This window comes from Typopeltis vanoorti, chromosome 8 (genome assembly GCF_054136105.1).
Source record: "Typopeltis vanoorti isolate ZY-2024b chromosome 8, IOZ_Tvanoo_1.0, whole genome shotgun sequence".
In the NCBI taxonomy this organism is placed as follows: domain Eukaryota; kingdom Metazoa; phylum Arthropoda; class Arachnida; order Uropygi; family Thelyphonidae; genus Typopeltis; species Typopeltis vanoorti.
The window spans coordinates 16,528,818-16,543,801 of record NC_143556.1 but is presented as its reverse complement, the minus strand read 5'-3'; the positions used below and the strand labels follow the sequence as shown (position 1 = coordinate 16,543,801).

General features: G+C 35.2%; 1 protein-coding gene across 4 annotated transcripts in view; it reads left to right on the top strand.

Annotated features, from left to right (window-relative positions):
- LOC150103761 (glutamate receptor U1-like) overlaps positions 1-14,984 on the top strand; it is a 70,016-nt gene that overhangs the window by 54,128 nt on the left and 904 nt on the right. For all 4 annotated transcript variants that reach the window (XM_090396758.1, XM_090396757.1, XM_090396759.1 and 1 more), the window contains 5 exons: positions 1,395-1,485; positions 1,587-1,742; positions 4,384-4,528; positions 8,364-8,593; positions 13,175-13,434. In XM_090396758.1, the coding sequence (XP_090252884.1) occupies positions 1,395-1,485; positions 1,587-1,742; positions 4,384-4,528; positions 8,364-8,593; positions 13,175-13,434 (882 nt within the window). The remainder of the gene's footprint in view (positions 1-1,394; positions 1,486-1,586; positions 1,743-4,383; positions 4,529-8,363; positions 8,594-13,174; positions 13,435-14,984) is intronic.

Here is a 14,984-nt window from a genome sequence, read left to right as displayed (position 1 = left end):
GCTATATATCTAGAATGAATGATGAGAGAAAACTAAAATCGTTGCTGTTTGGAATAATTGAAAGAAAGAACAAAAGAGGAAGACCAAACAGAGAATGGGGCGATGACATCGTCAAATGGTGCGGAAACTCTATACACAAACTGAGTCATCTTGCACAAAATAGAATGCAGTGGAAGAATCATATCAAGATGTATTGTCTACTGCCATTGGACCCATGGCTGTTGATGATGATGATGATGAATGACTGATTTAATTATGAATCTTAATACAGTACAAGCCCATTGAAATACAATTTAGATGCCAAACCATTTTTGTCTACTGGTATACTATAATTTCCCGGTTATTGAAGGCACAACAAAACGTTCAATGAGGAAGGGTTTCATTTTTTATATATTTTTATAAAACATATACATTTTATATATTTTATAAAAATATATAAATTTTTTTATATTTTTTTTACATTTGTATCGTGAGTGGGATATGAATTTTTTGTACTTTTTAATTAACTTTTATATATTTCTTCTATTTTTATTTATTTTTTTGAGACAGTCCAGAAACCTTGCTCTAGAAATCAAAGATGGCGCTTTTTTCGAATAAGAGAAGCGGTGGTCTCACACCCGTCGATGAAATTCATCTCCCTTCTCGAGACAACCACAAACATCTATGCTCACGACGGAATTCAAACCTGCAGCCTGTTGGTTGGAGAGCAAATACGTTAATCAGTCGGGGTTTGGCCAACTAGGCTGGAGACCACTAATTTTTAGTGGGAGGGATTCATATAAAAAATACAAGGTAGTGATACTTCTAAGACATGTTCTGTTACCAATAATAAACGTACACAGTAAAAAGTTATGTGTCTTTTACCTAAATTGGTTCTGTAATTAATTTCAAATGATTAATAACATCACTAATTAGGTGGTAGGTGATTTTCATTGCACATTGTGAGTCTAGTGGCTTTTAAAAGAGTAACATGTTTGATATGGAGGCTTTTCCATACCAAATATGTTAATATGCATACATGGATTATTCAACTCCTAATCAAACAGAGGTTTTTCTACACAAATCAGCAAATAATTGCACTGGAATGTTTGCAATCCAGTACGATACAATGAACTCATATACTTCAGCTATGCTACTCAGTTAACTTCAGTGTTTCCCGAATAGTTTTATACTACTTTCCTTCAAGTGGATGCACATGTTCTAAACGGAAGTATTCCAATATTAAAACTAAAACAATTTAAAGCGCAAAGTGTCCCAAGCACTACACCAGTCATATCCATTATCAAACAAGAAAGATTCATGAGAAATCATGAAATAACTATCTTTGATATTTCATGAAATTTTCCTATGAAAATATGAAATATCCAAATGTGATATAATCTTATTGGTTACAGATTAAGAATAGTTGATATAAAGGATAGTTCGTATGGATCAAAAAATGAAAATGGAACTTATTCTGGAGTCATTGGAATGCTGATGAAAGAAGTGAGTGTTATGGTATGACTAATCGCTTGATTTCAAATTGATTTCAGATAGTTTGAAGGTTTTTGAAGTAAATTAATTTATTTAAATAATTTTTTTTAAAGGAGTTGGATATCTTTGTGGGCATCATTGAGACAGAGGAAAGAAAACATGTTGTCGACTTCATTTACCCCTTTAGTTATCCAGACTGCAAATTTCTTACTCTTGCGCCACGTCCCAGATCTAACACAGACATCTTTTTTCGTCCCTTCAAAGAATGGGTAAAGAGTTTTATTGAAATTACTAAATCATTTATTAAACACATTGAAAAATCAATTATTTCGTATTTATTTCAGTTTCCTTTCTAAATATACTGATAGTCGTGATTTTATATAATATATAAAAGATTTTTAATCTAAACATACCAACCACTGAATAATAGACTTCTATTTAATACCGTGTTGGACATCGTTTATCCCGAATTGAAGCACATGTGAAGTATGGCATAAATCCCATAAGGTGTTCGATTGCATCTACGTCTACAACGTACCAGCAGAACACCAGACAGTCATTTAACTGGCTCAGATTTGACGGAAGAAGACTCTGGTTCCGGATCTATTTTTTAACATGTCCCATACATTCTTCATGGGATTCAGATTCAGGTTTTGTGGTGGCCAGGCAAGACGATGGAAGTCGCAGTCATGCTCGCCGAACCACTGCTGAACAAGGTTTGTGCGATGGACATTGTCGTCCATGAAACAATCGTCACCTTCTGGATGAAAAGTCGACATTGCAGAATGGACTTGATTGGTAACAATGTTCAGATATTCCTTAAAGGACTTCCAGGAATATCAGGAGACCAGTTCCGTACTAACGGAATATGCCTAACACCAGACACTTCCTCCTGAACCTTGAGTTCTGTTTACAAGACAAACTGGGTTCATTGCTTCATTGGGAACCCGGTAAACTCTGCCTACAGTCGGTACAGAACAAGGCGTTTCACGACTCGTTGGGTCACATGATTTATTCCAGTCTTGCAATGTCTAGCCATGGTGTTTCTGACACCGCTGTAGATTAACCTTCAGGTTCTTCGCAGAAATCATTGGCATCCGTATCTGCATAAATGATTTTATTTCAGTGGACGGTATTTGTAGTAAATGTTTTTTTTTTTTTTTTTTTTTTTTTTTTTTTTTTAATGCAGTTAGACCATGCGATACGAAGTGTGACATCAATCGATCAAAATGGATTTACAAGAGTACGTTGGAAAGTTTTCTGTATCGCGTCAAGTCGATTTGCATCCCTTGCTGCATTAACACTTCCTTTCTTCCAAGAGATAGAACCTGTGCTCAAAAAAATCACTTAGGTAATCCCTGTTATATTCCGGGGTGAATCTGCTTTGCACAGTAACTGCATTTTCGAGTTGAGCTAACCAAAAACAACAACACTGTGCTTTCTGGAGAGCTGTGAAATGGCATCGTTTTGATACTTAACAGCAACAACCCCTACTGTATCAAATGCTGAACGAAATTGGGATCATTTTGGTGGAATCCCTAATTTAAGATAATTAGATATCAGGAATATATATACTAGCCGGCTTTGTCATCTAGTTCATTTCGGCTGGGGCATCGCTCGGTTCAACAAGGCGGCTGTTTTCGTCAAGGAACCAGGACGAAAACAGTGAAAAGGCAGTTACTGAAACAGTTACTGAAACAGTTAGAGTTACTGAAACTCTAACTCAACACCTAGAAGAAGGTGACAAACAAACCCAAAGTCAGAACAATTCAAGATAGACACCATCAACATCAAGAAGTATAATTTGAAACAAAATTGAACTTGCAGAAGAATTGGGAAAGGACCACATGGGCATAACTGGCATTATTGAAACAAAGAACGCGCGCACGCGCGCGCGCGCACACACACACACACACACACACACACACACACACACACACACACACACACACACACACACACACACACACACACACACACACAAGATGGAATCCGACTAAATAATAAGAATTAGATGTTATATTCGGACAATAATGATCAAGGAAAGAAAGGAGTAGCAGCAAAACTGATGTTTTGCTGCCGTTTGCATTTTTCTTTCAACACGGCAGGAATAAGACCCAGAAGAAGACCAACATCTAGATGAATTAATTCAGTCAGAAGTGCCTCTGAAGATCAAAATGTTAGAATAATATATTTATTGATTATACTTTTAAAATAAAGAAATGAATTCTATTCCCCACCCCCCGCCAGCAAAAGCTTCCAAAATGTTATCAAATTTAAATTTCTTACTTCTGGACGTAGTAGGATATGATCTGCCCAATTGGCTTCAAGTAGAACCAGCTTAGCAACACGCATGCGCAGTAGGCGAGATCTTGCCCGATCTACTTATATTTGGCGAGTTTCTGCATTCGTGATTATCTCAGAATTAGTTTATGAAATATACTATTTTGTTATTGGAATTAATTCCGAAAAGTATGCTGCATTTTTAAAAATTTAAGTTACGAAAAGCGATTTTCTTCATTGTATAATCAATGATAAAGAAGACAAACAAACAAGATTAAAGATAAATAATAATATTAATAATATAAATAGAGAATATTTTAAAATTACATCATTCGTTAGTAGACTTGAAACATTTCCATAATTTAACAGTTTTAAACATGCAAAATCGAAATTAAACATTGAACTTAAATGCAATTTAAGAACCAATGGTTAAAATGAATAATAAAGTTTCAGAACTAAAAAAAAATCTATTCGGGAGAGTTCCTAAAAAAATTCAAAATCAAATAACAGGCTTTGGGTTACACCTTGCAATTGCTTGTTGTGCAATCCTGCTAATATATGTAATTACATGCTTGAGTTTTATAAATTCCGTTTTAAACTCAGATTTCTTGATTCTGTACTTTGTAGGTGTGGTGCTGTTTGCTGCTGACGTTTCTGATAAGCGGTATTATTCTTCGAATGGTTGCTATTTCTGAGGGTCGTCTCTTTCGCACATTACTTCCCAGGAAAGGCGCTGTATATTGGTTTCTATTTGGATTTTTTTTCGCCCAAGGTATGTGTAAAGTACGCATCGGACTGTACTTTATAAATATGTTTTAGTACCTTTTTGGTGTCAAAGTGAAAGGAGATGTCCGAAATGATATTACACTTTAGGGTGCAGAAGAATAATATCACTTTACTAGGAAGTCAAAAAGCATTCAAAAAGAACTCAAAAAGTTTCGTTTTAAGGACAAAAAAGTCGAAGTCCTCATAATAGAAAAGAAGCACGTAAACATATTTTTGAAATCTTAATTCAAAAAAATAATCAACATGCCAGTTACTGAGTGGTATCCTGAACCTTAGGTTCATGTCGCTTCTGAAGTTTAAATATAAGAATATATAAGCAGGTTGTTTATATAAGCAGTAATGTAAGCTTGTATAATAATACAAGCTTACATGCCTACTAGCGCCCACAGTGATGATGAAGTTGAAAGAGTATATGTAGATATTGAGAATCTAATCAAACTAACGAAGAAGGAAGATAACCTTATTGTCATGGGGGATTGGAATGCAGTCATTGGTGAAGGCAAAGATGGTAGAGAGGTGGGAAAGTATGGACTTGGATGCTGAAATGAAAGAGGAGATAGACTTTTGGAGTTCTGCCACCAATTCAGTCTGATCATTACCAATACCTGGTATGAGGTACCAAAAAGAAGAAAGTATACTTGGAAAATGCCAGGGGATATAGGAAGGTACCAAATAGATTATATTATGACAAGAAATAGATTTAAAAATCAAGTAAAATCATGCAAAAGTTACCCAGGAGCTGATGTTGATAGTGACCACAATTTGGTTTTATTGAAATGTAATCTGAAATTTAAAAAGTTATCACAACCAAGCAAAAGGCTCAAATGGTAACCTGAAAACAGAGGAAAACCATGAACTCTATAAACAGCAAACTGATGAAAGCATTGAAACTGGAGAGAGAGGGAAAAGAAAAACATTAGAGGAAAAATGGACTCATTTGAAGGATACAATCATCAAGGCCGCCAATGACTGCATTGGATTAAGGAAGAAGCAAATAAAAAGCCATGGATCACCCAGGACATTCTAGATCTGATAGATGAAAGAAGAAAATACAAAACCTCCCTAAAAGAAGAAAGCAAAGACAAATATAAACATATAAAAAATATGATAAACAGAAAGTGTAAAGAAGTAAAAGAACAATGGAGAAATGTAAAGAAATAGAAGATCTAACAAAGACCGAGAGAATCGATAAAGCTTATAACATTATAAAAGGAATAAGCCAACAAAACAAGACAAGAAGTACAATTATCAAAAACAAACAGGGGAATATACTTATAGATAAGGAAGAAATTTCGGAAAGATGGAAGGAGTACTTAGAAAATCTATATAGTGAAAAAGATCTAGATGCCAAGGCTATAGAAGATGAAACAAGACTTGATATGGAAGAACTTGGTCCAACTATATTAAAAGATGAATTTGAATGGGCACTGAATGAATTGTCAGCCAACAAGGCACCAGGCACTGATAACATCCCTTCAGAATTAATAAAATACTTAGCAAACATAACTAAGTCATACCTTTTCGAGATCATAAAGGATATTTATGAAGCCGGGATCATCCCCAAAGATTTTACACAATGCTCTATCATACCCATTCCTAAAGTAAATAATGCAAACAAGTGTGAAAATCATCGAACACTAGCTTAATATCACATGCTTCGAAAATACTACTCAAAATCATACAAAAAAGACTAACAACGAAGGTTGAAGAATATGTTGGCAATGACCAGTTTGGATTTAGGAAACAGCAGGGGACAAGAGAAGCAATCCTAAGCTCTAAGAACAGTTATTGAAAGAAGATTGGAGAAGAATCAAAATATTCTGATAGTCTTTCTTGACTTGAAGAAATCCTTCGATAGTATTGACTGGAATCAAATGTTTCACCTCCTAAAAACAATAAAGGTAGATTGGAGAGATAGAAGGCTCATATTTAATCTTTACAAGCATCAAGAAGCCCTAACAGAAGCGGCCAGCAATAAAACAAAAACCGCAATAGCAAAAATACGCAGAGGTGTAAGACAGGGGGTGCTCTCTTTCACCCATATTGTTTAATCTGTACATTGAAGATGCAATAAATAAACTGAAAGAACTAATAGAAACTGGAATTAAGATAAATGGAATTGATATTAACTGGCTACGGTTTGCGGGTGATATAGCAGTTTTAGCTGATAACGAAAACAAACTGAAAGCCACCCTAACAAAGATGGAAGAAATCTTCACACGGTACAGCCTAAAAATTAATTATAAGAAAACAAAATTATTAATTAAAAGTAAAGCAAATCCAATGAAAATAAACCTGGAAATAAATAATAACCTACTCCAACAGGTATCCTCTTTTAAATATCTTGGAAGTCTTATCATAGAAGATGGAAGAAACAATCAGATATTAAAGCACGAATAATCCTAGCCAAAAAAGCATTCTATAACAGAAGAAACATTTTTACCAGTAAAGGACTTAGCATCCAGCTCAAAAAAAGGCTAGTGAAAACATACATATGGAGCATTGCATTATATGGTTGTGAGGCCTGGACTCTAACAAAACAAGACATGAAAAAGTTGGAGACATTTGAACTTTGGTGCTGGAGAAAGATGATGAAAATTAGTTGGACAGAAAAGAAAAGTAATGAAAAAGTTCTGAATATAGTTCATGAAGAGCGGTCATTAATGAAACACACCAATAAGAGAAGAAAAAGCCTAATTGGACACCATTTGAGGCATCATTTATTTCTGTAATGGGGGACTGATTACAGAAATAATGGAGGGGACTGTAGAAGAAAAGAGGCCACGAGGCAGACCAAGAATTTCATATATAAATAACATAATGATGCTAACTGGCGCTAAGAGTTATGAAGAGGTAAAAAGGAAGTCACAAGACAGGATGTTATGATGTGCTGCTATATTTACCAATTTTCGAATTGATGCACCAAAGAAGAAGATAAGCAGGTTGCTTATATATTCTTATATAAAAATACCAATTATGGATCCAATCCCTTTATATTTTCATATTATTATATAATGGCAATGTGAATGCTATTTTTTATACTAGAGTTGGGAAACAGAAATACACAAACAGAAATATATTTAAATAAAAATTAAATAGAAATACTTTTATCTGGTAATATTAAAGGCAAAAAGTTATATATTCTGTTTCTGTATCTCAAAAAAGTGTTTGGTTTTTTGACTGAAGTGACACCACTCGTGCTATTACACTTTAGTCGGTTTACCAATGTATTCGTTTCATTAGCTTTTGCTGGGGTAAAATGATGTAATTCATACTTTACTAATAATAAAGAAATGATTAGTAACTCAGTAAAGATCACGAGATCACATACATCAAGAGGTTAGTTTTTTTTTTCAAAAACCAACCTCTTGATGTATTCATGTGGCACATTTTAGGTGTTTTCATGTTAGGCAAAGGCAGGTAATCAATGTCGCACAATATGATATCCATCAAACGTAACTAAGAATCTAAATAACATAAGTCGATTGGAATAGTTAGTATGCAAAGAAAGTGTTGAAGTATTGATATTTCTTCAAGAATAAAGGAGCACATTCATTTTAAAACAGTACATTAACACCTGTTCAAGGTTAAGAATATTGCTAGATCTGCGATAATTTTCTTCAACCGGGACTTTATTTGCTTCCACTTAATTTAAACAGCTATTCAAGAGGCAGCAAACAATTCTGCAGGGTAGCTGTCCTTTATTAACACCGACGATGGAATAAATTTATATTTTACTGATAATTATAGTCCGTCTCATTTTGTATTCAAAGTAAATCGTTTCCAGTAACTTTGCTTATAAATCTTATTTCTATTTATAGGCGGAAGAGTGACGATGTTTCCGAACATAGCAGCCCGATTGATTGTGGGAATGTGGACTATCTGCATGGTGGTTTTGGTGAATACTTATAGTAGTACCTTGATATCGATTATGTCTGTTCCGTCCTATGAACAACCTATCGACACCCTGCCTGCTTTGGAAAAAGCCCTCAAACAGAAGAGAATCACCTGTGGTACCGTAAAAAACTCTGCATTTGAAAGTTTTTTCAAAGTAATTAAAAATATCTCAAAACATCAGTTTGATATATAGCATTGTTTATTTTATTAGATGATATAGGATTTTTATAAATGTTATTATTGCACTCTGGACACTTATTACAAAATAAAAGAAATAAACGGAGACTCATTGAAGTGAAACTTAAACCATTAAAAACATTCTTGGTTGTAGTCCAGCCGTAAAAGTTGCGGTAATCCAATTTTGGTCTTCCCGGTCAGCTTGTGATCATATCAGTATGAAGGTGCCTCAGGTTCAGGCAGTTTTGTGCTTGTGCTCTCATGACTCCGGAGATCTGTTATCGTTGTTGAGAGACAATATTTAATGTAGAATTCTTTCCAATATTCATCATATAAGCAAAGTATGGAGAATGATCGCTTATACCAAAGTAAAAGCTCGCATTGTCTTCAGTAACCGAAAGCTGTTGGAAAGCGTAAGTTCATTGGAAGTCCTAGAAGTCAACATTGAGTATAAGACAGGAACTGTTGTTGCTGATTGTATGGAAGCTATTTAGCCTAAACGAAGCAGTGCTGTAAGTTGTATCAATCAGTTGCAAGAGATCAGAGTAGCGATAATCTAAGGCCATTGAACTTTTCCTTTGAAATTATAATGAATCAGAAGAAGAAGATGAGAATTTTTTTATATCATAGTTTCCTCCACTAAATGTGTGTGTGTGTGTGTGTGTGTGTGTGTGTGTGACCACACACACACACACACATACATGCATGCATGAGTTTGAAGTCTCAATATTCTTTTATTTTTTTTTTTATTCTGTTTTGACCATTCCACCAGTGACATTATTTATTCTTCTTTGACCACTTTGGTAAAGTTGTTCGATTGTTCTGATGACGACTGTTTTCTGCTTGTAAAGGAATGCGAGGGGCATTTTACAATCATTTCACCTAACGCTAAGTTACTTGTCCCTGACTAAGATTGAACATTATTCACCCGAAACATAAGTTACTCTCTGCGAAACAAACTCATACGCAGGTGAGCATACGCATTTGATTGACATAATACACTCTTAGTTAGCTATTTGCTATTAATTCTAAACAAGCTTCCTCTGACAAGCCAGTACTTTGCCATACGGAAATCAGGAAGAAGCTAAGAATTGTCAATTTAATGCGCCTTTGTTGGGATTCTAGTTGTTATGGACAGTAAGCTTATCATGTTTTAAATTTATTACTATCAGAAACAAGAAAAAATATACCAGCCTTCTCTTGCAGCCCCGAAGGCACCACAAACATTTGTCTTTTAGTCAGAGAGATAATATGGTGGGAATTCCATTTAGATGTGAAGATCCTCCATAAAGGATTTTCAACTGCAGGCGAAGTAGCTGGTTCACAATGAGGGGAAAATGTCCTCGGAAACAGACAAACCAAGGAGAACAAACTCAATTAGCAGACATAATACTAGTTTCGTTAATTCCTCCAATTCGACATTTCAAGGGATTTGAGAGTATTACTTGTTAATTGTTATTTAAACCTAGATAACACTAAGGGCCTGAAGTGAGAATATTGTATCTGTCCATGCGTGTGTTCTTCAGAGAGTCTCTGCATTTCTTTCGCAGGGATAAGATCGAGTTTCCGAGTCTAACTCTCCTCCGACTGCCTCAGGACGGTATCGGCTAATTCGCCTTCCTTTGAAAAGTCCTTAGAAATCTTCATCTCATTCTTCTGAGTCCAGTTCATTCTACGAGAGGAGGAAGAGGCTGAAAAGTTCTGATAAACACCTAGAACATGGTGATACCTCGATGGTAAGATGATTATTACAACTTTTCAGCACATCTCGTAAACGAAGCACCACATCATTCTTTCGATTGCCGTAAAAGTATTGCAAGGGAAGGAAACGAAATTACAATAAAACAGGTGGAAGTGCTTTCCAAACTGTAGAATACTCCTGAAGGAGAGGGATGAGACGTGGGAGAAAGAAAGGAGCACAAAAGAATGTCCAGCATAATTTGTAGCGCAGTATTATGTATATTAGAGGTACTACATGAACTAACGCTGGAAAAAAAAAAAAGCTCAAAAATTAAGACACTTTTAAATGAAAACGAAAAATTGTCCAATTCTTACAATTATATTATTCAAAATATGTGATAAATTATTTTAGACATTAAGCCTATTGATATGTCTTAATATAAATTTAATGCAAAAATGTTTTCATTTATTAACACATTTACATGGTAATCAAAATTAAAGTATCCCTGTTTAAGGGCTTGTGGAGCGCCACCCAGTGATCCAAATGCTGCAAAACGTTTCAGGAATACATTGTGCATCACCAATATCTGAGGGGGAAAAAAGTAGTTCTAAAATTCACCACCAAGGGCGTTGTTAACACCAAACGCATGTTTGCATATCACAAAACTCGGCAGGTTCCATGAGGATTTAAAAAGATGGAAATGGGATTTTCCCCTTCATTCTGATTGTTAATACTGTCCACAGTGATGGCACTAACCTTGCCCAACGTTCTTTGCTCGTGAAGTTGTACTACCTAAACAATTGCATTGCTAACAAAAGCTACCAAAACAATTGCTGCACTCCACGAATTTCGTCGCCTGAAACATATTATTTAACATATTAAAAGAAAGACAAATACCAAATAATATCCTAAAGCTATTTCAAGTATATATGAAAATAATCAAATACAAATAAGATTAGATCACGAGCTATCATGTACGAGAGAGATAAACCAAGGAGTCCGACAGGGATGTTCCCTTTCAGCAATTCTTTTTAATATTTATCTAAATGTAATAAAACTTTGCATCAAGGTATTAAACTTTCTCCTACTGTGAACTTAAACACTCTCCTTTTTGCTGATGACCAAATAATAATTAATTCTGAAGATAACTTACAGAAAGCTATTTTAGATCTAAATGAGATATCCAAAGATTATGGAATGATAATATCAACAGAAAAATCAAAAACGATGGCCTTTAACGGACAAGATTCAATAACAACTAAAATAGTAATAGATAAAAAGATTTCAGAACAGATGTAACTATCTAGGATGTACGAATACATATGAAAATGAAAAAGATATAAACCTAAAAATTACGAAATATTTTAAAATAACAGGTGTAATTAACTCTATAGTTAAACCTCACCTAGTTCAAAAACAAACCAGACTAAGAGTATAAAATACGTTAGCCCTACCAGTCCTATTGTATGGGAGTGAAATCTGGACAATAAAACAAAAAAGACAAACAAAGATTAGCAACAGCAGAAATGAAGTTTATGAGAAAGACTGCAAGTATACTCTATTCGATCACAAAAGAAACGAAGAAATTATGAAAAAATTAAACCAAGAACCAGTAATAGAAAAATTAATAAACATAAACATAAATGGATGGAACACGTTCAAAGAATGAAAACAGAAAGTTTCCCAAAACAAGCCTTAAATTACAAACCATTAGGAAAAAGAAAACTGGGACGTCCTCTTAAAATATTCAAAGATGACTTCGGAACAGGCCACTCTAGGCCTAAATCCTCGACAAGTATGATGATGATGATGATGATGATAAGGCTCACATTCACCTGAACGGAACTGATGCAAAACCCACATGCAATTCATCAAATTGCTTTGCATTCACCCAACGTTACTGTCTGGTTCTGGTCTATAGCTTCGTTTATCATTGGACCATTCTTCTTCTTTGAGGACATTCCCCAGTTGGGGCCTGCAACCTGCTCAGTTACTGCCGAGAGGTATCGCGATATGATAAACAATTTTCTTGTGTCACAGCTGCAGCAGCGCCTGTGTATGGATTTAGTCATTTTCATGCAGGATGAGGGTCCCTCCATACATCAGTCGATCCATGCGTAGGTTCTTCGAGAACATTTCACGGAAGCCAGAGTGAACAGTTGTGAGTTTCCCATTGCATAGCCTTCTCGTTCACCTGATCTGACCCCTGTGATATCTGGTTCTGGGTGAGAATTTTTCAAAAACAGGGTTTGTCGGGATCATCCTGATAACTTTTCAGCGTGAAAGACTGCATATGCGCATCATCAGCCCCGAATAACTGCGTTCTACCGTTGAACACACCGTGCAAATAATGCACTTTGTATCATACCGGGAAGGGTAGCACATTGAACAGTACAGACCGTGAATATACAATGGACGTGAATAAAAATGTGTTATTTATGCTTGTGTCTCTTTTCTCCTTCTTACACACAAAAATAAATTACTATATCTACATTCGGTGAATCATACAGCGTCCCTCGGTGGTGAATTTTGGAACTACTTTTTTCTTCTTCTCAGATATCGCTTCCGTATTATGCACAATGTATTCCCGCAGCAATTGGATCACTGATTGGCGTTCCACAAGGCCTTAAATAAGAGGGATACTTTAATTTTGATCAGTTACATTTTATTAGTTTCAATAAAAATTTCTTAGGTTCATTATTTTAAAATTTTGGTAGCATGTTGGGCTAAGATGATATCTTCGGATAATAAAATAAGAAATAATATAGAGGGAATAATTAAAAATTTCACTACATTTTATTTGTACTACTCAGCAGTAGGAAAGAATAGCTTGAAAGTATTGATTTTTTATTTTTTATTTTTTATTTTTTTTTGCAGAATTCAAAGACAGGTTCGATGAAGGAGATTGCAGAACATATTACAAGCAGTGAAAATAACCACGTTGGCAAAATGCCTGACGGAATAAGAAGGGTTATGAGGGGTGGCTACTGTTTCATTGCCCTTGATTTCTATTTAACGTCCGCTTCTCTAGCATACGGAAGAGAAAATTTTCGCCTTTCTAAGGATTTCTTCAGCTCGACTGTACTTACTTCAGGAGTGCGATTGGGAAGTTGTTTAAAGAAATCTTTGGATCATATGTAAGCAGCTTTTTGATTCCTAAGCGTTTAAATTAATACTAAAATTAAATTCTTGTGACATTATAACAAACTAATAGTTCTCGAATTATGTTTAATATGCTTACATTTTGTTCCGAACATGTATTTCAAATTTAAGACATTTAAAAGAGTAGGAAAAAAGTAGTTCAGCTTGTATTCTTTCTGTACAGTGAGTGGTTATTTATAAAACCGGTTCCAACATCTAACGAGAATAGAAAGGAAACCCAAGAAAGTGGCGTCTGAAAATATGTTGCTAAGGCGAAATTGGCTTGACAAAATTTACCAAAGCCGCCTTCTTCCAGAGATGACATTTTAGATGGGATCAAAATATGGGAATCAACATCAGAGGAGTGGACCAAATGCTTCAATATTTCCATTTCAAAACTCCGTTGAGATACCGACGTATGGTATAATGAAACATAGAAGAAAGTTAGTGGACTAACAAGATTGTGCCGAAAATTTATCGCCATCTACTAGTGTCTGCTATATAGCAACGGATGATGACACTCCACACTTTCTCAAAAATCAAGCCCAATGTTCGAAGGGTGTTACATCATAGAGATTTCAGATTGGATTCTGAGTATAGTCCTAATTTTGTGAACAATATCATACACTGTAGTTTATATATTAATGATATTGGAAAGGACCTGACAGGAGATATTCAATTGCTTGCTGATGATCAGGGATGCTAATGCTAAACGGTGTTTACAGAATGATTTGAATAACCTGGACAGGTGGACACATGATAAGGGCTATGAATTCAATGGTAATAAATGCAAATGCATGCACTGATGGGGATAATAAGATTTCCATCATCATCATTAGTGGTCTGGCTCTTGACAGGTCCAATGGTATATCTCAGCAGATTCTCTTCCTCCAATTTCCTCTGTCTCTTGCTTCCTCCTTCATCTCTTAATATCCTCTTGTGCTAATTATATCATCAAGCATCATTGGTTGTCTCCTCCTTCTTGGTCACTTTCTTTCAATTTTCCCTTCTATCATTCTTTTCAGTACGCTGTTTCCTCCTAATACAGCTATCCAGTTATGCTTTCTTTTTGTTATGGTTTTTAGTTTTGCTCATATCTCATCTGAGGGGTGACAGCAATAGCCCAGTCTCAGTTACAACTCCATGAGCTACGGCATTGCCATTTATCACCCAACCTTCCAACCGGTTTCGACTTTTGTTGAGGTCTCGTCAGTGGGAGTAGGTACATCCAAAATGTAAATACCCAGGTTGTAGTGATGCAGAGGTTATACTTTACCATACGAATTGCCAAGTGGTGTCACATCACAAAAGGCACAAATAATTACTGAAATAGAGAGTCAAAAGCTTCACTGTGTCATGAAAGGTTACGTTTGGATCCGTCGAAACTTTTATAGTTTCTATATTCGGCACGATCTACCTACTCCCGAATAGAGAAACTACAAGAGTTTCTCTATTCGGCTTTGAAATAATGTTGGATTCAATATCCACTTAATTTGAGTAAAAGTTTCTAATTCAGTGGTTGGTATGCGTAGTTACTGCATTATCA